At 47.7% G+C, this 20435-nt stretch overlaps 1 protein-coding gene across 1 annotated transcript in view; it reads left to right on the forward strand.

Annotated features, from left to right (window-relative positions):
• Positions 1 to 19763, forward strand: part of syt9b (synaptotagmin IXb) — a 75984-nt gene extending 56221 nt beyond the window's left edge. The window contains exons 4-7 of the mRNA XM_067993597.1: positions 8683 to 8803; positions 9539 to 9710; positions 19350 to 19479; positions 19743 to 19763. Coding sequence (XP_067849698.1) covers positions 8683 to 8803; positions 9539 to 9710; positions 19350 to 19479; positions 19743 to 19763 — 444 coding nt within the window. The remainder of the gene's footprint in view (positions 1 to 8682; positions 8804 to 9538; positions 9711 to 19349; positions 19480 to 19742) is intronic.
• The last annotated feature ends 672 nt before the right edge of the window (positions 19764 to 20435 follow it).

The raw sequence follows: 20435 nt of genomic DNA on the forward strand, positions 1-20435 counted from the left end.
GGGGGGGTGGGCAGTGGGGGAGGTGGGAGGTGGGAGGTGCAGTGGGGGGGGTGGGAGGTGGGAGGTGCAGTGGGGGGGTGGGAGGTGGGAGGTGGGGTGGGAGGTGGGAGATGCAGTGGGAGGTGGGAGGTGGGAGATGCAGTGGGTGGTAGGAGGTGGGAGGTGCAGTGGCGGGGTGGGAGGTGGGAGGTGCAGTGGGGGGGCGGTGGGAGGTGGGAGTTGCAGTGGGGGGGGTGGCAGGTGGGAGGTGCAGTGGGGGGGGGGGTGGGAGGTGGGAGGTGCAGTGGGGGGCGTGGGAGGTGGGAGGTGCAGTGGGGGGATGGGAGGTGGGAGGTGCAGTGGGGGGGGTGGGAGGTGGGAGGTGCAGTGGGGTGGTGGGAGGTGGGAGGTGCAGTGGGGGGGGTGGGAGGTGGGAGGTGCAGTGCGGGGTAGGAGCTGTGAGGTGGGAGGTGGGGTGGGATTGTCTTTAGAATTAAGGTGTCTCTAAGTTGATAAGCCTGGTGATGGAAGAGTGGCACCAAAACAAAGGTCAATTGGCAAAAGAACCAGAGGGGAGAGGAGGAGAATTTTTTTTTTTTACGCAGTGAGTTGTTTTGATCTGGAATTCACTGCCTGAAAAGGCGGTGGAAGCAGATTCAATAGTAACTTTCAGAGAGAAATTGGTTAAATGCTTGCAAAGAAAATATTTGCGGGGCCATGCAGACAGAGCACAGGATGGCACTAATTGGATAGCTCTTTCAAAGAGCCGGCACAGGCACGATGGGCCGATTGGCCTCATCTGTGCTGTATTAATCTTTGATAACCTGAGTAATAATTCAGCAGAAAATATAGCAAAATTTCTCACGGACAGTTTAAAACCCCCCCACAAAATGCAATCATTCCCTGTTTGAACTCCATCTGACTTGTTTTGGCTGCATATTCAGTCCTCTCCTCTCGAATTTCTGCTCTTACTGACATATTGGCATTGGTATTGGGAGAGTCCAGAACAAGGGGGCATAATCTTAAAATTAGAGCTAGGCTGTTCAGGAGTGATATCAGGATGCACTTTTTCACACAATAAGCTAATGGAAATCTGGAACTCTCTCCCCCAAAATGCTGTTGAGGCTGGGGGGTCAATTGAAAGTTTCAAAACTGTGATTGATAGATTTTTGTTAGGCGAGGATATTAAGGGTTACAGAACCAAGGCAGGTTGATGGAGTTAAGATACAGACCAGCCATGATCTAATTGAATGGAGAAACAGGCCCGAGGGGCTGAATGGCCTCCTCCTGTTTCGATGTTCCAGTGCATTGCTTACCTTGTTTAAGAAGTGTTCTGTTGGAAGTTCTCTCTTGTGATCTGGTGCCAATGTAACTGGTACGATGATCAGATGCTGGCCCCATGTAGGTGTTATCATCTAATTATAAGAATGGTATGAAATGATGCCAATATCAGTACTTTGATCCGGTGTCAATACAGTGATGCCAGCACATTTGGTTTTGATCAGCTACTGTACCATTGTAATTGGTATAATCTAATGGCAGCAGCAGCAGTAACAGCTGGTACCAGCTGATTGACCCAATAGCAAATAGATAGAATCATAGAATATTACAGCATAGAAGGAGGCCATTCGGCCCATCGTGCCTGTGCCGGATGGCAAAGGTTTAAAGGCAAAGGTTTAAAACAGACATTACGGAACGAAGTTAGTAATTACAGCAAACACATCTCGATGGGGGAATTTTAAATCTCTCCGGTTGGTGGGAGCAGTTAAAATGGAATGGCTCCATTCCCTGCTCTGTTCTCCCGCGCCATTCCCCCTCTCTGTTTCCGTCTCCATTCCCCGCTCCGTTCGCCCTCTCCGTTCCACCACTCCATTCCCCGCTCCGTTCTTCCTCTGCGTTCCTCTCTCCGTTCCTCTCTCCGTTCCCCCTCTCCGTTCCCCCTCTCCGTTCCCCCGCTCCGTTCCCCCGCTCCGTTCCCCCGCTCCGTTCTCCCTCTCCGTTCCCCTGCTCCGTTCCCCCGCTCCGTTCTCCCTCTCCGTTCCCCTGCTCCGTTCCCCCTCTCCGTTCCCCCGCTCCGTTCCCCCGCTCCGTTCCCCTCTCCTTTCCCCTCTCCGTTCCCCCGCTCCGTTCCCCCCTCTCCGTTCCCCCGCTCCGTTCCCCCGCTCCGTTCCCCCACTCCGTTCCCCCTCTCCGTTCCCCCACTCCGTTCTTCCTCTCCGTTCCCCCGCTCCGTTCCCCCGCTCCGTTCCCCCGCTCCGTTCCCCCCTCTCCGTTCCCCCGCTCCGTTCCCCCCGCTCCGTTCCCCCGCTCCGTTCTCCCTCTCCTTTCCCCCGCTCCGTTCCCCCCGCTCCGTTCCCCCCGCTCCGTTCCCCTCTCTGTTCCCCCGCTCCATTCTCCCTCTCCGTTCCCCCTCTCCGTTCCCCCCTCTCCGTTCCCCCCGCTCCGTTCTCCCTCTCCTTTCCCCCGCTCCGTTCCCCTCTCCGTTCTCCCTCTCCTTTCCCCCTCTCCGTTCCCCCCTCTCCGTTCCCCCCTCTCCGTTCCCCCCGCTCCGTTCCCCCGCTCCGTTCCCCCGCTCCGTTCCCCTCTCCGTTCTCCCTCTCCTTTCCCCCGCTCCGTTCCCCCGCTCCGTTCCCCCTCTCCGTTCCCCCTCTCCGTTCCTCCTCTCCGTTCCCCCCGCTCCGTTCCCCCTCTCCGTTCCTCCTCTCCGTTCCCCCTCTCCGTTCCCCCCGCTCCGTTCCCCCTGCTCCGTTCCCCCTCTCCGTTCCCCCCGCTCCGTTCCCCCTCTCCGTTCCCCCGCTCCGTTCCTCCTCTTCATTCCCGCTCCGTTCCCCCGCTCCGTTCCCCCTCTCCGTTCCCCCTCTTCATTCCCGCTCCGTTCCCCCGCTCCATTCCCCCTCTCCGTTCCCCCTCTCCGTTCCCCCTCTCCGTTCCTCCTCTCCGTTCCCCCGCTCCGTTCTCCCTGCTCCGTTCCCCCTCTCCGTTCCCCCTCTCCGTTCCTCCTCTCCGTTCCCCCCGCTCCGTTCCCCCGCTCCGTTCTCCCTCTCCGTTCCCCCGCTCCGTTCCCCCTCTCCGTTCCCCCTCTCCATTCCTCCGCTCCGTTCCCCCTCTCCATTCCTCCGCTCCGTTCCCCCTCTCCGTTCCCCCTCTCCATTCCCCCTCTCCGTTTCCCCTCTCCATTCCTCCTCTCCGTTCCCCTCTTCATTCCCGCTCCATTCCCACCGACCTGTGACTTTAACGCCATTGGTTTTGGAGGTGGATGAGGCTCCTGCTAGACTCCGGTTGAGCTTCATTGCCGAATGCAAATCGGGGTTCCGTGACGTACATGAGACCCTGATGACATTTTAACCCACTCCTGATCATGGGGGCGGGGGAGGGGGGAGCCCTTGCACGGCTGATCTACCAGATGTGGCTGTCGGAGAGCCGGCCAGGCCCACTGAGGATAAGTTAAGAAAAACCCTCCGTCAGTGGGGCCCGGAGGAGCAGGAGTGAATCTCCAGGCCACACAAGGAATGGCTGGGCCTCGGCTGCCCCCCAGGCCCCGCCCTGTCCCGAGACCCTCTCCCATGCCGGCAGGCAACTTCCGGGCCATCTTACCCCTGTCCTCCCCATCCCACCCCTGCCAGTTGCTGCTTTCTGTCGGATACAGTCAAGCAGCTGACCGGCCCAATTCAAATGAGGCCTAAGGATTAAAATCAGCCAGGATTCCAACTCAAACCCCTTACAAAAATGCCCATGTATTACAATAGGAGCTTAGGAACAGGAGGAGGCCATTCAGCCCCTCGAGCTTGTTCTGCCATTCAATTAGATCATGGCTGATCTGTACCTCAACTCCATTTTCCCACCTTTGCTCCATATCCCTTGATACCCTTACCCAACAAAAATCTATCAATCTCAGTCTTGAAAGCTTCCAATTGACCCCCAGGATCCACAGCCTTTGAGGGAGAGAGTTACAAATTTCCTATACCCTTTGTGTGAAGAAGTGCTTCCTGATTTCGCTCCTGATTGACCTAGCTTTAATTTTAAGATGAGGTATTTCACCCATGACCATTGAGTTTTGGAAAATCACAAGCGCACTGCCCGCGACTGTCTGACACACATTGACAGCGGACAAGCTTTCTCACCACTGGCACGTCCTCGGAAAATGTACCCCTTTAGTTCATTCAGTTTAGTTGGCTCCTGGACCCTGATCCAGAGACAAGAGTGTCTAAATCCATTGTGATACCCATTTCCTTAAAAACATGGTCGGTAGCATTTGGCTATTTAATTAATGCAGATGATCCTTTGCTTTCTGTGCACCATCTGCTCTAATATTCCCAGCAATAATTTATTCAGCGTAAGAATCCAAACAGTCATTACTACACTTCTATTCCCCTCAACAACTGTTGATACCCTGTAAAGTCCAAGACATCCAAGGCTTGAATATTGTTTCCAAGTCTGGGCAGACTCTTCTGGCATCTCCTTCAAAGGTCAGGACAAGACGCTAGAAAAAGTATGCATCTGTTAAGTGATCTTTCTCTCACCTCTGTCCTCTAACCTCTCACTCTTTCTCACTCTCCCTCTCTCTCTCGCTCTTTCCCTTGATCTCCCTCTGTCTCTTTCTCTCCCCTCTCTTTCTCTTTCTCCCTTTTTCTCTCTTTTTTTTCTTTCTCTCCCTCACTTTCTCTCCCTCTCTCTCTTTCTCTCTTTCTCTCTCGCTCTCGCTTTGCCCTCTCTCTTTTGCTTTCTCTCCCTCTCTTTCTCTCCCTTTCTCTTTCTCTCCCTTTCTCTTTCTCTCCCTCTCCCTTTCCCTTTCTCTCCCTTTCCCTTTCTCTCCCTTTCCCTTTCTCTCCCTTTCTCTCTCTCCCTCTCTTTCACATTGCTACAAGGTCCCTGGTCTTTTTCTATTTTATTGCTGCTGCTAGGGTCATTGCTCTTCTAAATGATCCGCTCTTGTTCCTCCTAAGCTCCGATGTGCTACCCTGCTCACTCTTGCTTCTGTCTGCATTCTCACCTTATTGTGATTAAGACTCAGTACAGTGGGGGTAATTTTAACTTTAAGGGCTGATGTAAAATGGGCGATATCAAATTAGTCCCCCATTATACACCTCACCTGATTCTCCTTTCCATTGAAGTCATTGGAAGATAATAATAGATGGCCAGTTCGATATCGCCCATTTTTACACCATTGTCCAAAATTAAAATTATCCCCAGTGTCTCACACCCTAACTCATTCATGTTCAAAATCTCAAAAACATTCAATTGTTTCTCTCTCCCAATCTTGCCTTCCTCCTTCCATCGAGAGGCTTTTGGAACCAAACCTTGGCCACCCCTGACCATTAAATTCTGATTCACCTGTTGACACAGGCTTGATGGGCCGAATGGCCCCCTTCTGTGCTGTAATGATTCTATTCTATGAATCCTTTCAACCTTGGTGCTGCCCTGCCCTATGGGCCTGGCCCTGCACATCGATTAAGGCAGTTGAGCCAATTAATCCGTCACACAGGAGTTGCCTGGGAAGGGGGTCGGAGATGATAGGAACAGACTTGAGTTGGTCAAAAACCCTACTGGTGGCCATGGTTCTCTGTTGCTGGGACCAAGGGAACAACATTGTCTTTGGATGGCAGCAAGTCAGGATTAAGTAGCGGAGGAGTGAAAAAGGGTGAATATTCTGGAATTTTACTTGATTACCTTTGTGGATCGGGTAGCATTTCCACCTAACACCTCAGGAGATTAAATAGGTGGTCGTGTCTACGACAGATAATTTATTCACAGCTTGTGCATGGAGTAGCCACATATCCTTTTCTCATTCTAGGGTTTCTTACCTGAACCGATCTAATGATGTGTCATGTCCACTTTCATCTCATGTGGCCTGCTTGTAAGTTTGGATAAAGTACCTTCTTTGCCTCGGTAAACTAGTACTGTTTTACTCGATTATAATCAGTACTCCATCAAACTTGGTAATGAAGAGGAATCAGACCAGACGTTCTCCGTAATTAGATCGGTTGAGGTAACATTCTATCCTGAGAGCATTAACATGCAAGGAGCCGGTTTCATAAACATCCATTTTGCAAGAGCAGATGTGTTGAAATGCTGTAGGTATGGGAATCTCACAGCTCATTTGCTCAGAAACATTAGTCGATAACAACATCAAGTCCGTCTGCTTTCACAGATCAGCCCAGCAACGGTAAATCTCAAACAAATTTGATTAATCAGCATATCTAGAAATAAATTAAGTTGCCCATCCCAGTATTCACCCTCCTAGATGTGTTTACTCCTTTAGGATAATCTGTGAAGGAAGGTGCAGAGAATTAATTGAAAGTATGAACAGAGTTGGATTTGTTAAGATGAACAGGTATCCCTTATGCTCAGTGACTTGTTACTAAAGGCTGAGGAATTAAAGAAAGAACTTGTATTTATATAGCACCCTCCACATTCCCCAAAGTGCTTCAGAGCCAATGAATTACTTTTAGAAATGCAGTCACTGCTATAAACTAGGAAACCCAGCATCCAATTTTGCGCACAGCAAGGTGATAATGACCAGATAATCTGGCTTTAGATGCTAGTTGAGGGATAAATATTGGCCAGGACACCGGGGAGAACTCGCCTGCTCTTCTTCAAAATAGTACCATGGGATCTTTTGCACCCACCTGAGAGGGCAGACAAGACCTCAGAAAGTCGTGGGTTCGAGCCCTGCTCCAGTGAGTTCAAGATATAGTCCAGGCTGACACTGCCATGCACTCCCTCAGTACTGCGCGGCAGTGTCAGCCTAGACTATATGTTGAACTCGCTGGAGCGGGGCTTGAACCCATGATCTTCTGAGTCAGAGGTCATATTGCTATCAGTGAGCCATGGCTCACTCTCTAGAAAGAAAATAAGCAATTGCATTGCGTTTTCCATGACCTCAGGACATCCCTGATCACTTGACAACCAATCAAGTACTTTTGAAGTGCAGTCACTGTTGTCATGTAGGGAAATGTAGTAGCCATTTCACACGCAGCAAGGTCCCACAAACAACGGTCCAATGACTGACTGATTCACTTATTTTGATGGTGTTAGTTGATGGATCAACTTTGATCAGGAGATCAGGAGAACTATCCATTCTTCTTAATTGTGGCATGGAGTCCACCTAAAAAGGTAAACAGGCATTTGTTGAAACATCTCCTCTGAAAGACGGCACGGCTGGCAATGCAGCACTCCCCCAGTACTGCGCTGAAGCCAAGATGACGTGCTCAAATCTTGAAGTAGGGCTTCAATCCACGATCATCTACCTCAGAGAGGAGAGTACTCCAAATAGAGCCAAGCTGACACTTCATGAAAGACCATTCAAAAAGGACTCTGCTGTACTGGATCCCACAGCTCCAATGGGGGCTTCTGTTCCTTACCACCACGATAACGCAGTAGCCCACGCTATTCTAGAAACTATTACCCCGATATTACTGGGGAGGGTGCGGGGGAGCCCGGTAGTGAGGAACCCGGGGACGTGGAGGCAGGCAGGGCCGCATTTGAATAATTTTGGGCAGATTGACTGCCTTGCCGGTGGGTGGGAGCGGTAATTAGCAGCAGGAAAGGGAGGGGGATCGGGGCCGCGATCGGAGCTGGGGTCGGCCGAAGGCTTCCTTGTGGGGCCTGGGGGAGGGAGCACTTCAGCTTCTCCTGGCCCACAAGGAGTGCTAAAAGGAGCTGATGTTTGGTACATACCTTAGGCAGTCAGCCCCTCCCGCCTCGGATCTGTTGCTGGGAATCGCCCCACCCCCCACTGACCTACAGATAAGTTTAATCTTGATTGTTAAATAGGCTCCGCCTACCTCTTGCAGGAGCCTCGTGGATGACCTGATTTGGATTTGTAAAAATTTAAATGGTCAGGTTGGGGTCAGGTTGGGGTCGGGTTGGGGTCGGGTTGGGGTCAGGTTGGAGTCGGGTTGCTCAATCCCTACATTTTAACCTCCCCACCACCCCCCCCCCCCCCCCCCACCAGACCCTCTCCTGCTCGTCGGGGGTTAAAATCAAGACCTGTATGGCAAGAAATGTCTATCTTGTGCAATAAGCTATAATTCTATATTTCATACATATCTATATAAACGATAGCCTTCACTGGGAACCACGAGGGAATAATTGCAATGGAACTTTTCTGACTGCCTATAACTTCTTGATAGCGATGGAGAAGGCTGTCAACTTTGAGCAAAAAGAAAATAAAAGACAAAGACATAAAGTACGAGGGACCAGGAGAACCCGCCACCTCCTGAGTCAAAACATAAAATCCAGATTGCGCTGGAGTGTAATCAATGTGAAAGAAATAACATCAGTTGCCTCCGTGATGAGGCACAGTACCACTCGAAATAACCTGAATGAGGTTTTCGTAAGAGCTTCTTGGACAGATAATGGCACGAGATCGACTGCCGCAATTTTCTACCTGCCATATTGTAGCTTATTGCTTTCATTGTAATTTGATTGATGAGTTTCGAGTGATCCACTTATATAGACTTCAGTCAACGATTAGATAAAGAGTTAGGAAAATGCATGTAAATACCAGAAGAAGTGATTTCCTAGATTGGATAGACAGGTGGTGATTCTGTGATGATACTTGGGAGCTTGAGTGATGCAGAAATCGTACCCTTTGTGTGAAATAATCTGAGGCAAGGAACTGGATGCACATTTCAAATTATCCGTGAAATGCGATCGCACTCCACTCGAGCTCTGTTCAATTTTGTTTTTCATATTTTTTAGGAAAATGTGGATCTTGGAGACCTGATGTTTTCACTGTGCTACCTTCCCACTGCTGGCCGACTCACCATCACTGTTATCAAGGCTCGCAATCTTAAGGCCATGGATATAACGGGAGCTTCGGGTGAGCATAACGCTGTTAGAAAACATTTAATATTGAACCGCATCCTGTTACAACAACAACTTGCATTTATATAGCGCCTTTAACGTAGTAAAAAGCCCCAAGACATTTCACAGGAGCGGAATCAGACCAAAATTTGATACAGAGCCACATAAGGAGACATTAGGACAGGTGACCAAAAGCTTGGTCAAATAGGTAGGTTTTAAGGAGCATCTTAAAGGAGGAGAGAGAGGTGGAGAGGTTTAGGGAGGAAATTGCAGAGCTTAGGACCTAGGCAGCTGAAGGCACGGCTGCCAATGGTGGTGTGATTAATATTGGGGATGGGCAAAGGGCCAGAATTGGAGGAGTGCAGAGATCTTGGAGGGCTGTAGGGCTGGAGGAGGTTACAGAGATAGGGAGGGGCGAGGTCATGGAGGGATTTGAAAACAAGGACGAGAATTTTAAAATCGAGACATTCTCGGACCGGGAGCCAATGTAGGTCAGCGAGAACAGGGGGTGATGGGTGAACGGGACTTGGTGCGAGTTAGAATACGGGCAGCAGAGTTTTGGATGAGCTCAAGTTTATGGAGGGTGGAAGATGGGAGACCGGCCAGGAGAGCATTGGAATAGTCGGGTCTAGAGGTAACAAAGGCACGGATGAGGGTTTCAGCAGCAGATGGGCTGAGGCAGCGGCGGAGACGGGCGATGTTACGGAGATAGAAATAGCCGGTCTTGGTGACTATCTTGTTGCTTCAACAGATCCGTACGTGAAAGTCTCCCTGATGTGCGATGGGAGGAGGCTGAAGAAGAGAAAAACATCGACAAAGAGAAACACATTAAACCCCGTGTACAATGAAGCCATTGTCTTTGACGTGCCCCCTGAAAATATCGACCAAGTGAGCTTGTTAATAGCCGTCATGGACTACGATCGGTGAGATACCTGTTTAAAAAAATTGCATCGATAGGTGATTAATACAACGACAAAACAAAACTGCTGAACAGAAAATACACAGCAAGGTCAGTCAGCATCAGAGAGGAGAATAAATGGGTGAAGGTCTTGGGCGTGAACTCTTTTGTCAGAACTGAAAACCAAAAGACATGCACCCAAAATGTTTTAGTTTTCTCAGTTCTCAGTTCTGATGAAGGGTCTATGCCCAGGACATCAACCCACCTTTTCTCGTTCCTGAAATCGATGGGCCTGCTGTTTAATTCCAGCATGTTCTATCGTTCGTAGGCAGACTCGACCGGGTGTTCTGAAAGAAAGGCCTTGGCTTCACCTTTTCCATTGGTCGAATCATGCAAATGATGATGGAGCAAATCCACCCTTGTGGATCAACCTGGCAATTGAAAAAAATGGAAGTTAGGCCTGTCCATTCTGGACACAGCACCTTCTATAGAAGTTTCCCCAATCAGCCATTCTCGACCTTCCTTTGCAACTAGAAACCCGGAACGATTTTCCTCTTCAGTGCCTGGGCATAAAAGCCCGATGGAGCACAAGTACTTACACAAATTTCGGGCACATAAAGTCCCACCAATGGGCAGAATATCTGGTGGTGGGCCTTCTAATTTTACCCTTGCACCCAAATGTCATAGAGTAGAGTCATAGAGTTATACAGCACAGATAGAGGCCCTTCGGCCCATCGTGTCCGCGCCGGCCATCAAGCCCTGTCTAATCTAATCGCACATTCCAGCATTTGGTCCGTAGCCATGTATGCTATGGCATTTCAAGTGCTCATCCAAATGCTTCTTGAATGTTGTGAGGGTTCCTGCCTCCACAACCCTTTCAGGCAGTGAGTTCCAGACTCCAACCATCCTCTGGGTGAAAAAGTTCTTTCTCAAATCCCCTCTAAACCTCCCGCCTTTTACCTTGAATCTATGCCCCCTTGTTATAGAACCCTCAACGAAGGGAAAAAGCTCCTTAGTATCCATCCTATCTGTGCCCCTCATAATTTTGTACACCTCAATCATGTCCCCCCTCAGCCTCCTCTGCTCCAAGGAAAACAAACCCAATCTTCCCAGTCTCTCTTCATAGCTGAAGCGCTCCAGCCCTGGTAACATCCTGGTGAATCTCCTCTGCACCCTCTCCAAAGCGATCACATCCTTCCTGTAGTGTGACGACCAGAACTGCACACAGTACTCCAGCTGTGGCCTAACCAGTGTTTTATACAGCTCCATCATAACCTCCTTGCTCTTATATTCTATGCCTCGGCTACTAAAGGCAAGTATCCCATATGCCTTCTTTACCACCTTATCTACCTGTTCCGCCGCCTTCAGGGATCTGTGAACTTGCACACCAAGATCCCTCTGACCCTCTGTCTTGCCTAGGTTCCTCCCATTCATTGTGTATTCCCTTGCCTTGTTAGTCCCTCCAAAGTGCATCACCTTGCACTTTTCCGGGTTAAATTCCATTTGCCACTGTTCCGCCCATCTGACCAACCCATCTATATCGTCCTGCAGACTGAGGCTATCCTCCTCGCTATTTACCACCCTACCAATTTTTGTATCATCAGCGAACTTACTGATCATACCTTTGACATTCATATCCAAGTCGTTAATGTAGACCACACACAGCAAGGGACCCAGCACCGATCCCTGTGGTACCCCACTGGCCACAGGCTTCCAGTCACAAAAACAACCTTCGACCATCACCCTCTGCCTTCTGCCACTAAGCCAGTTTTGTATCCAAAGTGCCAAGGCACCCTGGATTCCATGGGCTCGTACCTTCTTGACCAGTCTCCTGTGCGGGACTTTATCGAAGGCCTTACTGAAATCCATGTATACCACATCCACTGCGTTACCCTCATCCACACGCCTAGTCACCCCCTCAAAAAATTCAATCAAATTAGTCAGACATGATCTTCCCTTGACAAATGTGACAAAAGAATGGTGCGAGTCCAAATAGAATCATAGAATCATTGAAGTTTACAACATGGAAACAGGCCCTTCGGCCCAACATGTCCATGTCGCCCAGTTTATACCACTAAGCTAGTCCCAATTGCCTGCACTTGGCCCATATCCCTCTATACCCATCTTACCCATGTAACTGTCCAAATGCTTTTTAAAAGACAAAATTGTACCCGCCTCTACTACTGCCTCTGGCAGCTCGTTCCAGACACTCACCACCCTTTGAGTGAAAAAATTGCCCCTCTGGACCCTTTTGTATCTCTCCCCTCTCACCTTAAATCTATGCCCCCTCGTTATAGACTCCCCTACCTTTGGGAAAAGATTTTGACTATCTACCTTATCTCTGCCCCTCATTATTTTACAGACTTCTATAAGATCACCCCTTAACCTCCTACTCTCCAGGGAAAAAAGTCCCAGTCTATCTAACCTCTCCCTATAAGTCAAACCATCAAGTCCCGGTAGCATCCTAGTAAATCTTTTCTGCACTCTTTCTAGTTTAATAATATCCTTTCTATAATAGGGTGACCAGAACTGTACACAGTATTCCAAGTGTGGCCTTACTAATGTCTTGTACAACTTCAACAAGACATCCCAACTCCTGTATTCAATGTTCTGACCAATGAAACCAAGCAAGCTGAATGCCTTCTTCACCACCCTATCCACCTGTGACTCCATTTTCAAGGAGCTATGAACCTGTACTCCTAGATCTCTTTGTTCTATAACTCTGCCCAACACCCTACCATTAACGGAGTAGGTCCTGGCCCGATTCGATCTACCAAAATGCATCACCTCACATTTATCTAAATACTCGCCCTTCTGGCTACTTGCAGCCTTCTGCTATTATTCTGAAAACATTTGCTAGCTTTTGAGAAAGAATTTGTATCTTAAAATATTCTACAGATTTACTATGGCCCCTAGATGTGTATTTTCAACATTTACAGGTTGGGTTCCAGTATTGCTTTGTGACGTCTCCTGAGAAATGGATTCACAGGAAGCAGGTTTCTGGCATTTTACTGGCCAAGAACCATTACAATTCTGAAAACAAGCCGGAATGTGTCCTTCAAAAGGGACTTAAATGTGCTGCTTTGATGATTTGAGTTATTACATCCTTTGAATAGATGCAAAAACTTTCACTGACTTTCCTACTGTCATTGAACCTGGACCAATCCTAGTAACACGAGCTTAGGTGCCTTCAGGTGATCTTGTATCTGCAACAGTTCTGCAGGGTGGTGAAATTTGACCTCTTTGCCTGGGTCTGGAGCAGTCCATCAACCCCTTTCCACGGAGACACGTTGTGGTCCATCCCTGTCGTGAGCAACTCTGCCTGTCCAGGTGAGTCTTTGCAGGTATCTGGGGCTGGCAATCCTATCCTGAAGATTGAACAGCCCCTATCCTGAGCCACGCGAAGGATGCCGGACACCAATCCATTCACACCTCATCCAAAATTCCTTTTCCTTAATTTTTTTTAATTTGTTCATGGGATGTGGGCATCGCTGGCGAGGCCAGCATTTATTGCCCATCCCTAATTGCACTTGAGAAGGTGGTGGTGAGCCTCCTTCTTGAACCGCTGCAGTCCGTGTGGTGACGGTTCTCCCACAGTGCTGTTAGGAAGGGAGTTCCAGGATTTTGACCCAGCGACGATTAATTGGCTTATTTCAGATCCGACCAAGCAGGTAGTCAAGGCAACAATGAAATACCCAGGATGATTAAATGTACAGTCCCCAAACTGTTATTTTCAAGAGCATCAATTTTAATTCCACACTATACTGTAAAGAAAAGAAAAATAATACACCATGGACAAAATAGACTATTTTGTAATGATACTAGCTTTTCATTTCGAAGGCACCTTTTCTTTCTCTCCCTTGCTAAAGCCGACCGATGCTTTTCTCCAGTCAGTGGATAAGGAAAATCTGACTGACAAATATGGTTAATGATGTTGTCCATGCTGTGCCTTGGTTGGAGGTATTTGCAAGTCCTGAAGGGGTGTCCTGCTCCCAATCAATCACACTTCTCCCCAATCCCCTACCCCAGACAATTGGAACTACACTAGTAAAATGTTCACCTCTGTGAGAAAGGGAATTGGTCTGACGCTCAAGTCTTCAAATTAGTCGCCCAACAGTCAAACACATCAGGCACCTGTTACATCAGGTATCTCTCTTAGAGTGCATTCATGTGACAACCGTAGACTCGATGCAAAATTATCTTGCTTCACACCGACGCTAAAGTTATGGATTTGCACTCCCAGTTGTAGAGCTTCCCAAAGTGGGTGCACGTATCGGGAATTCAGGTCAGGAATTTCTGTTCATAATGGCTGGAAAATCATGTAGAGTCCACTGACCTCCGTGTCCAAATTCCCGCTATGTAGTCCTGGCGGGCAAAGTCTGGCCCTAATGCACGAATTAGTGAAATCTACCCCATAGTGCAAACGTAGCCTAAATCCTAGAGTCAGGGTTTACCGCAAATGGGGGAGGGCGGGGGTGGGGTTGCACTATGCTTCACTCTGGAATCAGTTCAAGCTTTAACCCTGCATTCAGTGGGCAGATTAGCCTAGTGATTACAGTATTGGACTAGCAACCCTGGGGTTCGTGAGTTCCAATCCCAATGTAGTACCTTGTGAAATCGAATTCAATGAGTATGACAGTTTGTGAGCTGATACCAGAAGATGACCATGAAAACCGCCAGATTGTGGTAAAAAAACACAAATATTTCAGGGAAAGGTTCCTACCACCCCTACCTGGTCCGGCCTACATGGGACCCAGTCCCAAGATCAGTGGTTGATTCTTAATGCCTTTGGGGCACCCAGTGATGGGCAATAGATACTGCCTTATCAGAATGGTCCACATCTCAAGAACAAATTGGGAAAAAAAAGCTCACACAAGTTTCCTGTTGATGTGAATGAGAAGCCACTTCATATCAGTGGGTAACTGTAACATTAGTGACTTCTCCAATCCTTAAACATCATACCTCCTTAAAAGTAGTTGTGCATTTATTCCCCCTTCGAGTGTATCTGACACTTCAGCAGCAAGCTTTCAATATTCTAATATAAACTCATAGTTTTATCGTCATTGTATTTGGATAGATTCCAAGCGTTAATGCTGAAATTGAATTGGAACAAATTAGAACGAGAGTTCTTTGGATGGCTCACTAATTGTGTGGTTAATAGATTAATTGCAGCCTTTCAGGATGAAGAAGCAGTGATTGTAAATGGGTAGATTTGTTTATGTCATCACTTTGATGTAAGCTATTGAAGAACTATCAGTGATCAGGAATTTTAAGCCTTCAGAAGAAAAAGCTGAAGATTGCAAGCAAAGACTGCATTAGGGTAGTCTAAATAGTGTTTTCAATAAAAAAAAACTGCCTTTTAAAAAAAGGTAACCTACATACAATATATTAAAAGTCCTGGGTCTGCACACTCTTCCTGTCCACTTTGCCATTATCAATTCCTATATCCACATTTATAATGGGATCTACCTTTGTAAACTTGTTACGTATTAATTGGACTCTCACTGAGATGGAGTCGCTGTGGTGCCGCCACTGGTGGGATGGTCTAATTTCCATTGTACACAAAGACAGGAATTTCAAATGGTATGTTTAAAATAAGGAAGCTGAATTTCCTTGGCCTTTCTGGTAGGCTCCTGCCATAATTCCTGAGATGACGTACACTAGCTTCCCGAAGGGGGCAATTGGTCGGGTCCAGATCAGATAAGTGGCTTGAACCCCCAAAAACAGGGGGGAGCATTTATTCTGTAAAATTTATATCTGCTTCCTTGGTGAGGGGGATGAAGAGGGCAGAGAAAGATGTTTCTTGGGGATAGTTTGGGGGAAGGGCCAGGGCACCCCATCTCCGGAGGTATCCCAGTGCCAGAATCTACGGCAGTATGGGGCAGGTGGGTGCCCAAGGTGTGCTAGTCATGGCACGATCACCTGCTGCCCCCTGCCCCCCCATGAAAGTGAGACGCCCCGCCAGTGACTCCTCAAACTCCGGCAGGGTCAGCAAAGGAGGACACAGGCATCTATGGTGAAATGTATGACCAGAATGATTCTGGGGCTAAAAGGGTTAAATTATAAGGACAGATCGCATATTCCCTTGAGTATAGAAGGATAAGGGGTGATCTAATCGAGGGGTTTAAAATGTTAGAAGGATTCGGTAGGGTAGATAGGGAGAAACCATTTCCTCTTGTGGGGGAGTCCAGAACAAGGAGGGCATAACCTTAAAATTAGAGCCAGACCATTCAGGAGTGACATCCGGAAGCACTTCTTCACACAAAGGGTAGTGGGAATCTGGAACTCTGCCCCAAAAAACTGTTGAGGCTGGGGGTCAATTGAAAATTTCAAGTAGCCTACTCCTGTTCCTATGTCTTTAAAATGGGGTCCAATTATTCCCAACCCTCGAACCCCACTTCACTTGAAGGCTACGCTTGGTCTTGACTCCCCATATGCAACGCCACAGGAGATCAACTAGTCATGAAAGAAAGTTATAGCCCATTAATGGTTTAGCTAGGCTTCGTAAGAGACGGCAGGTTATATTTGCTCATGGCACTGCTCCTGTACAAATGTGTAGTGGGCTCACACTGAATCACTTTGCATGCTTTTTTTTTACGCATATGTTAACGCCGAGGAATTTAGCACCATGCGCACTAAATATTCATACAGGAACAACGACAGTCACTGGGTCAAAATCCTGGAACTCCCCACCTAACAGCACTGTGGGAGCACCTTCACCACACTGACTGCAGCGGTTCAAGAAGAAGGCCCACCACCACCTTCTCAAGGGGCAACGAGGGACGAGCAATAAATGCCGGCCTTGCCAGCGACGCCCACATCCTGAGAATTAATTAAAAATATATACCTCTCCCCTCCGTCAAGTGCCAGATAACTTTTTAAACACTATATGGGCCGATTACATGATCTGACACTCCCAATGGGGAGGTAGAGAGAACAGTACAGGAAATAGTGGGCACCTGCCTTGATTTTCTGCCCTGCATGCCTGCAATTTCCCAAGATGCCCTCCCCCACCGAGCGCCATTTCCCACTGGGAATGCCGGTTTGTGAAATCAATCACCGCATTATGGGTCCAGGGACCAGACTGAAAACCTGACAGTCACATAAAGGGTCTGTGGTATATATTATGTTTCAATTCATTTTAAACAATCTTGCTTGTCTAGTGTAAAGCAAAGCCAAGGGAATAGTTTTTCTCCCCCTAAGCCGCTCACCAAATATTCAGCATCCATCAAGTTACATCAAAACTACAGCACAGAAACAATTTGGCCCAACTGGTCTATGCAGGTGTTTATGCGCCACATAAGCCTCCTTCTTACCTATTTCATCTCACCCTATCAGCATATCCCTATCATGTGTTTATCGAGCTTCCCCTTAAATGCATCTATGCTATTTGTCTCAACTACTCCTTGTGATAGCAAGTTCCACATTCTTACCACTATTTGGATAAAGAAGTTTCTCCTGAATTCCCTATTGGATTTATCAGCAACCATTTTATATTTACGTAGAATTACATAGGGTCTACAGGCCATTCAACCCAAATAGTCTATGCCGGCGATTATGCTCCACATGAGCCTCCTCCCACCCCTCTTCGTCTAACTCCATCAGCATATCCTTCTATTCCCTTCTCCCTCATGTGTTTATCTAGCTTCCCCTTAAATGCATCTATACTGTTTGCCTCAACTATTCCTTGTGGTAGCAAGTTCCACATTCTCACCACTCTCTGGGTAAAGAAATGTCTTCTGAATTCCCTATTTATTGGTAACTATCTTATATTTATGGCCCCTAGTTTTGGTTTCCCCCACAAGTGGAAACATCTTCTTTATGTCTACCCTACCAATCCCTATTATTATCTTAAAGACCTCTATCAGGTCAACCCTCAGCCTTCTCTTTTCTAGAGAGAAGAGCCCCAGCCTGTTCAGCTTTTCCTGATAAGTATATCATCCAGGTTACACCAACTAAATCACTGTGTCGAAATCTGCAGGTTCGGAAAATGAACATGAAAGACCCATCAGGTCCGTGTTTATCATCTCACCCCACCTCAGACTGTGGATTCCATCCAACCTCATCAATCATTGTAAGCTGCTTTTGTATTGGCACTGCTTTAATGTAGATTTCAGGAGGTCAGTGACTGTAAGCAGCTTTCTGCCAAATCCGGCTCCCTTATCCCTGGAGCAGGTTTGTCGATCCAGATTTTATTGTCTAACACAAAGATTTACTCCCACATCTATCCTTATACCATTTCGAGCCATATATTCAACATTTTGATGGGTGTCTATTCCAGAGCCCTATAATGCCTTGTAGAAATTCAAATCTGGAGTCTGAATTGAAACCTTTTAGCTTGATCCTCTAGTTCTACGCTCACAGTCTAAGTCACATAATCTGTACCTACATTATCCATGCATCTCATCGTTTCCAGAACTTTTAATGCTCCTTCATACCCTTGGCTGACTGCTAGCACTCTCACCTCTGTGTCAGAAGGTTATTGATTCGATCCCCACTCAAAGACCTGAACACATAATCCAGGCTGTTGCTTCAGTGCAGTACTGAGGGAGTGCTGCACGTCGGAGGTGCCGTTTTTCGGATGAAACATCAAGCCGAGACCCCGTCTGCCTGCTCACGTGGATGGAAAAGATCCCATAGCACACTCCTCCCACAAGCAACGTCACTAAAACACATTAACTGGCCATTTATCTCACGTTCTGCTAGATTTTTAGTCCAGGCCTCCTGATTACTAGTCCAGTGACATAACCACCACACTGCAGTCCCGCTACCTCCAGCGAAGGCGATTGAAGATTTCAATGATATACATAAAGATGCAGATGGTGACTCCACAGGACACATCCCTGTGATGCTGGGACTAAGAAAATTCTGCCTGTGCATCTAGCTTCTCAGGCTTGTTCATCAGAAGATATAATATGAGGCTGATTTCATGAATTCGTTTGAGAGTGAGTTAAAAATTTCACGTTGGTTTGGGATGAAAGTAGAAATTCCACGTTGGTTTGAGAGTGAGATTCAAATCTTTATTTCACACCTTTACTTCCTTTGGGAATCTGTTAGAATTACAAAGATCAGTGCAGATGTGGGAGACCAGTCGGCCCATCTAGCCCATTCCTGCCGTAAAAACCCTCGACCTCCCCATCACAACATCCACTTACCTCTTGAATGACTTCAGAGATTTTGCTGGGAGTCTATGATACACCAGATACAGTTTGAATTGTAGATGCTTCGGGCTGGAGTTGGAGTAATGGACTTTTCTTATTCCTTACTTTAAGAATGTACCATTCGCACCTAAGGGGGTCATTTTCCAATCTTGGCTGTTGATGAGAAGCCTCACCTGTTGGGAGCAAGCACCCAATATCTGGCCATGTGAGGCACATGATTCCCCAACCAGTAATTTTAAATGATTGGAAAACTGTGGCTGATCAATGCCCAATTTCCAATGTGCAGTTCCCATAACGAGACGGAAATGACCCCTTCATTATGTTCCACGGTTAGCAAAACTATCAAACTTACATTCAGATTTTTGTCTTTGCTGTGCCCAGAACAGCTGTCAGTTTATAAGCAAAATTCAACTGTTACTGCCAGTCTCTTTCTGATCTGCTAATTCTGAGACGTGATTCCTGTTTTAACTTTAAGGAAAATTATTATGGCAAATTTTTCACAGTGTAGGTCACAACGAGGTCATCGGTGTGTGTCGTGTGGGGAATGATGCAGAGAGCCTTGGACGTGATCACTGGAACGAAATGCTCAGCTATCCCCGCAAACCTATCGCACACTGGCATCAGTTGGCAGAGGTAAGTGATAACGGTGTATTTACTAAACTGCAACAGATTGAGAATGATGTGAAAGAATCATCCAAGGCAGCTGTTGGTGCATGTGGACCAGATAGGGTTGTGCCACGGAGCCTTAGATATAAGGATAGAAATTGGACATCCTTGCACCCGTTTTGTGGGTGCAAAATGGACGCAACGAGGCCCAATTTCAGGGGGCCCATGTCCTGCGCCCCAACAATGCCTGAAAAACGACCAGCTCGAAATTGGGTTGGGACATTTTTCAGGCGTCCGGGACAACTGCCTAAAACAGGCGTTAGGCCCCCTTGTATATGCTAATGAGGAGCCCAATGCCTGTTTTAGGACCTCTTCTGGCAAATTGGGCTGCCCTTAGCGGGCCTGCTCCGCTATGGTTTTCTGGACAAGGATGTGGCCTAGCCATCGAAAAGGTAAGCTTAATATATATTTTTATTTTAAAATTCACGTGGAGTCAAGAGGAGCAGGAGCCCTCCTGCCAGGTTCACAACGCTCCTGTGGCTATGATCGGGACCTGCCATCCTGCTGTCCTCTCAACTCCCCCCCCCCCACTACCCCCACCCCGCCTCCCGCTCTTCCCACCACTTAGCCGAGGGGCGCCGCCAGGGAGGGAAGTGGCCTGAAATTCATTTTGCGAGATGGGCCAGCTGCCTCTCGAGGCCTGATAGGCCTCTGGTCTCCTGGTTGGAGCGTACACTGCCTGGGCACCACCGATTCTGGACCCGAAAATGGGCCTAGACGAATTTTTACCCCATTAAAGTTTAAATCCCTGTTGCCGTTAGTTCCCATATACTTTAGCTGCGGACACTAATAAAATCATTGTTGTTCCGAATAAGGGTTTATCCACCCGTGAGGCAATAACGCTAAGAAAGGTTCTGTCCAAGCTTTTGGGCACACAAAATTGAAATAAACCATCAAATAATGAATATAATTCCAAATAGAAC

This window comes from Heptranchias perlo, chromosome 12 (genome assembly GCF_035084215.1).
Source record: "Heptranchias perlo isolate sHepPer1 chromosome 12, sHepPer1.hap1, whole genome shotgun sequence".
NCBI lineage: Eukaryota > Metazoa > Chordata > Chondrichthyes > Hexanchiformes > Hexanchidae > Heptranchias > Heptranchias perlo.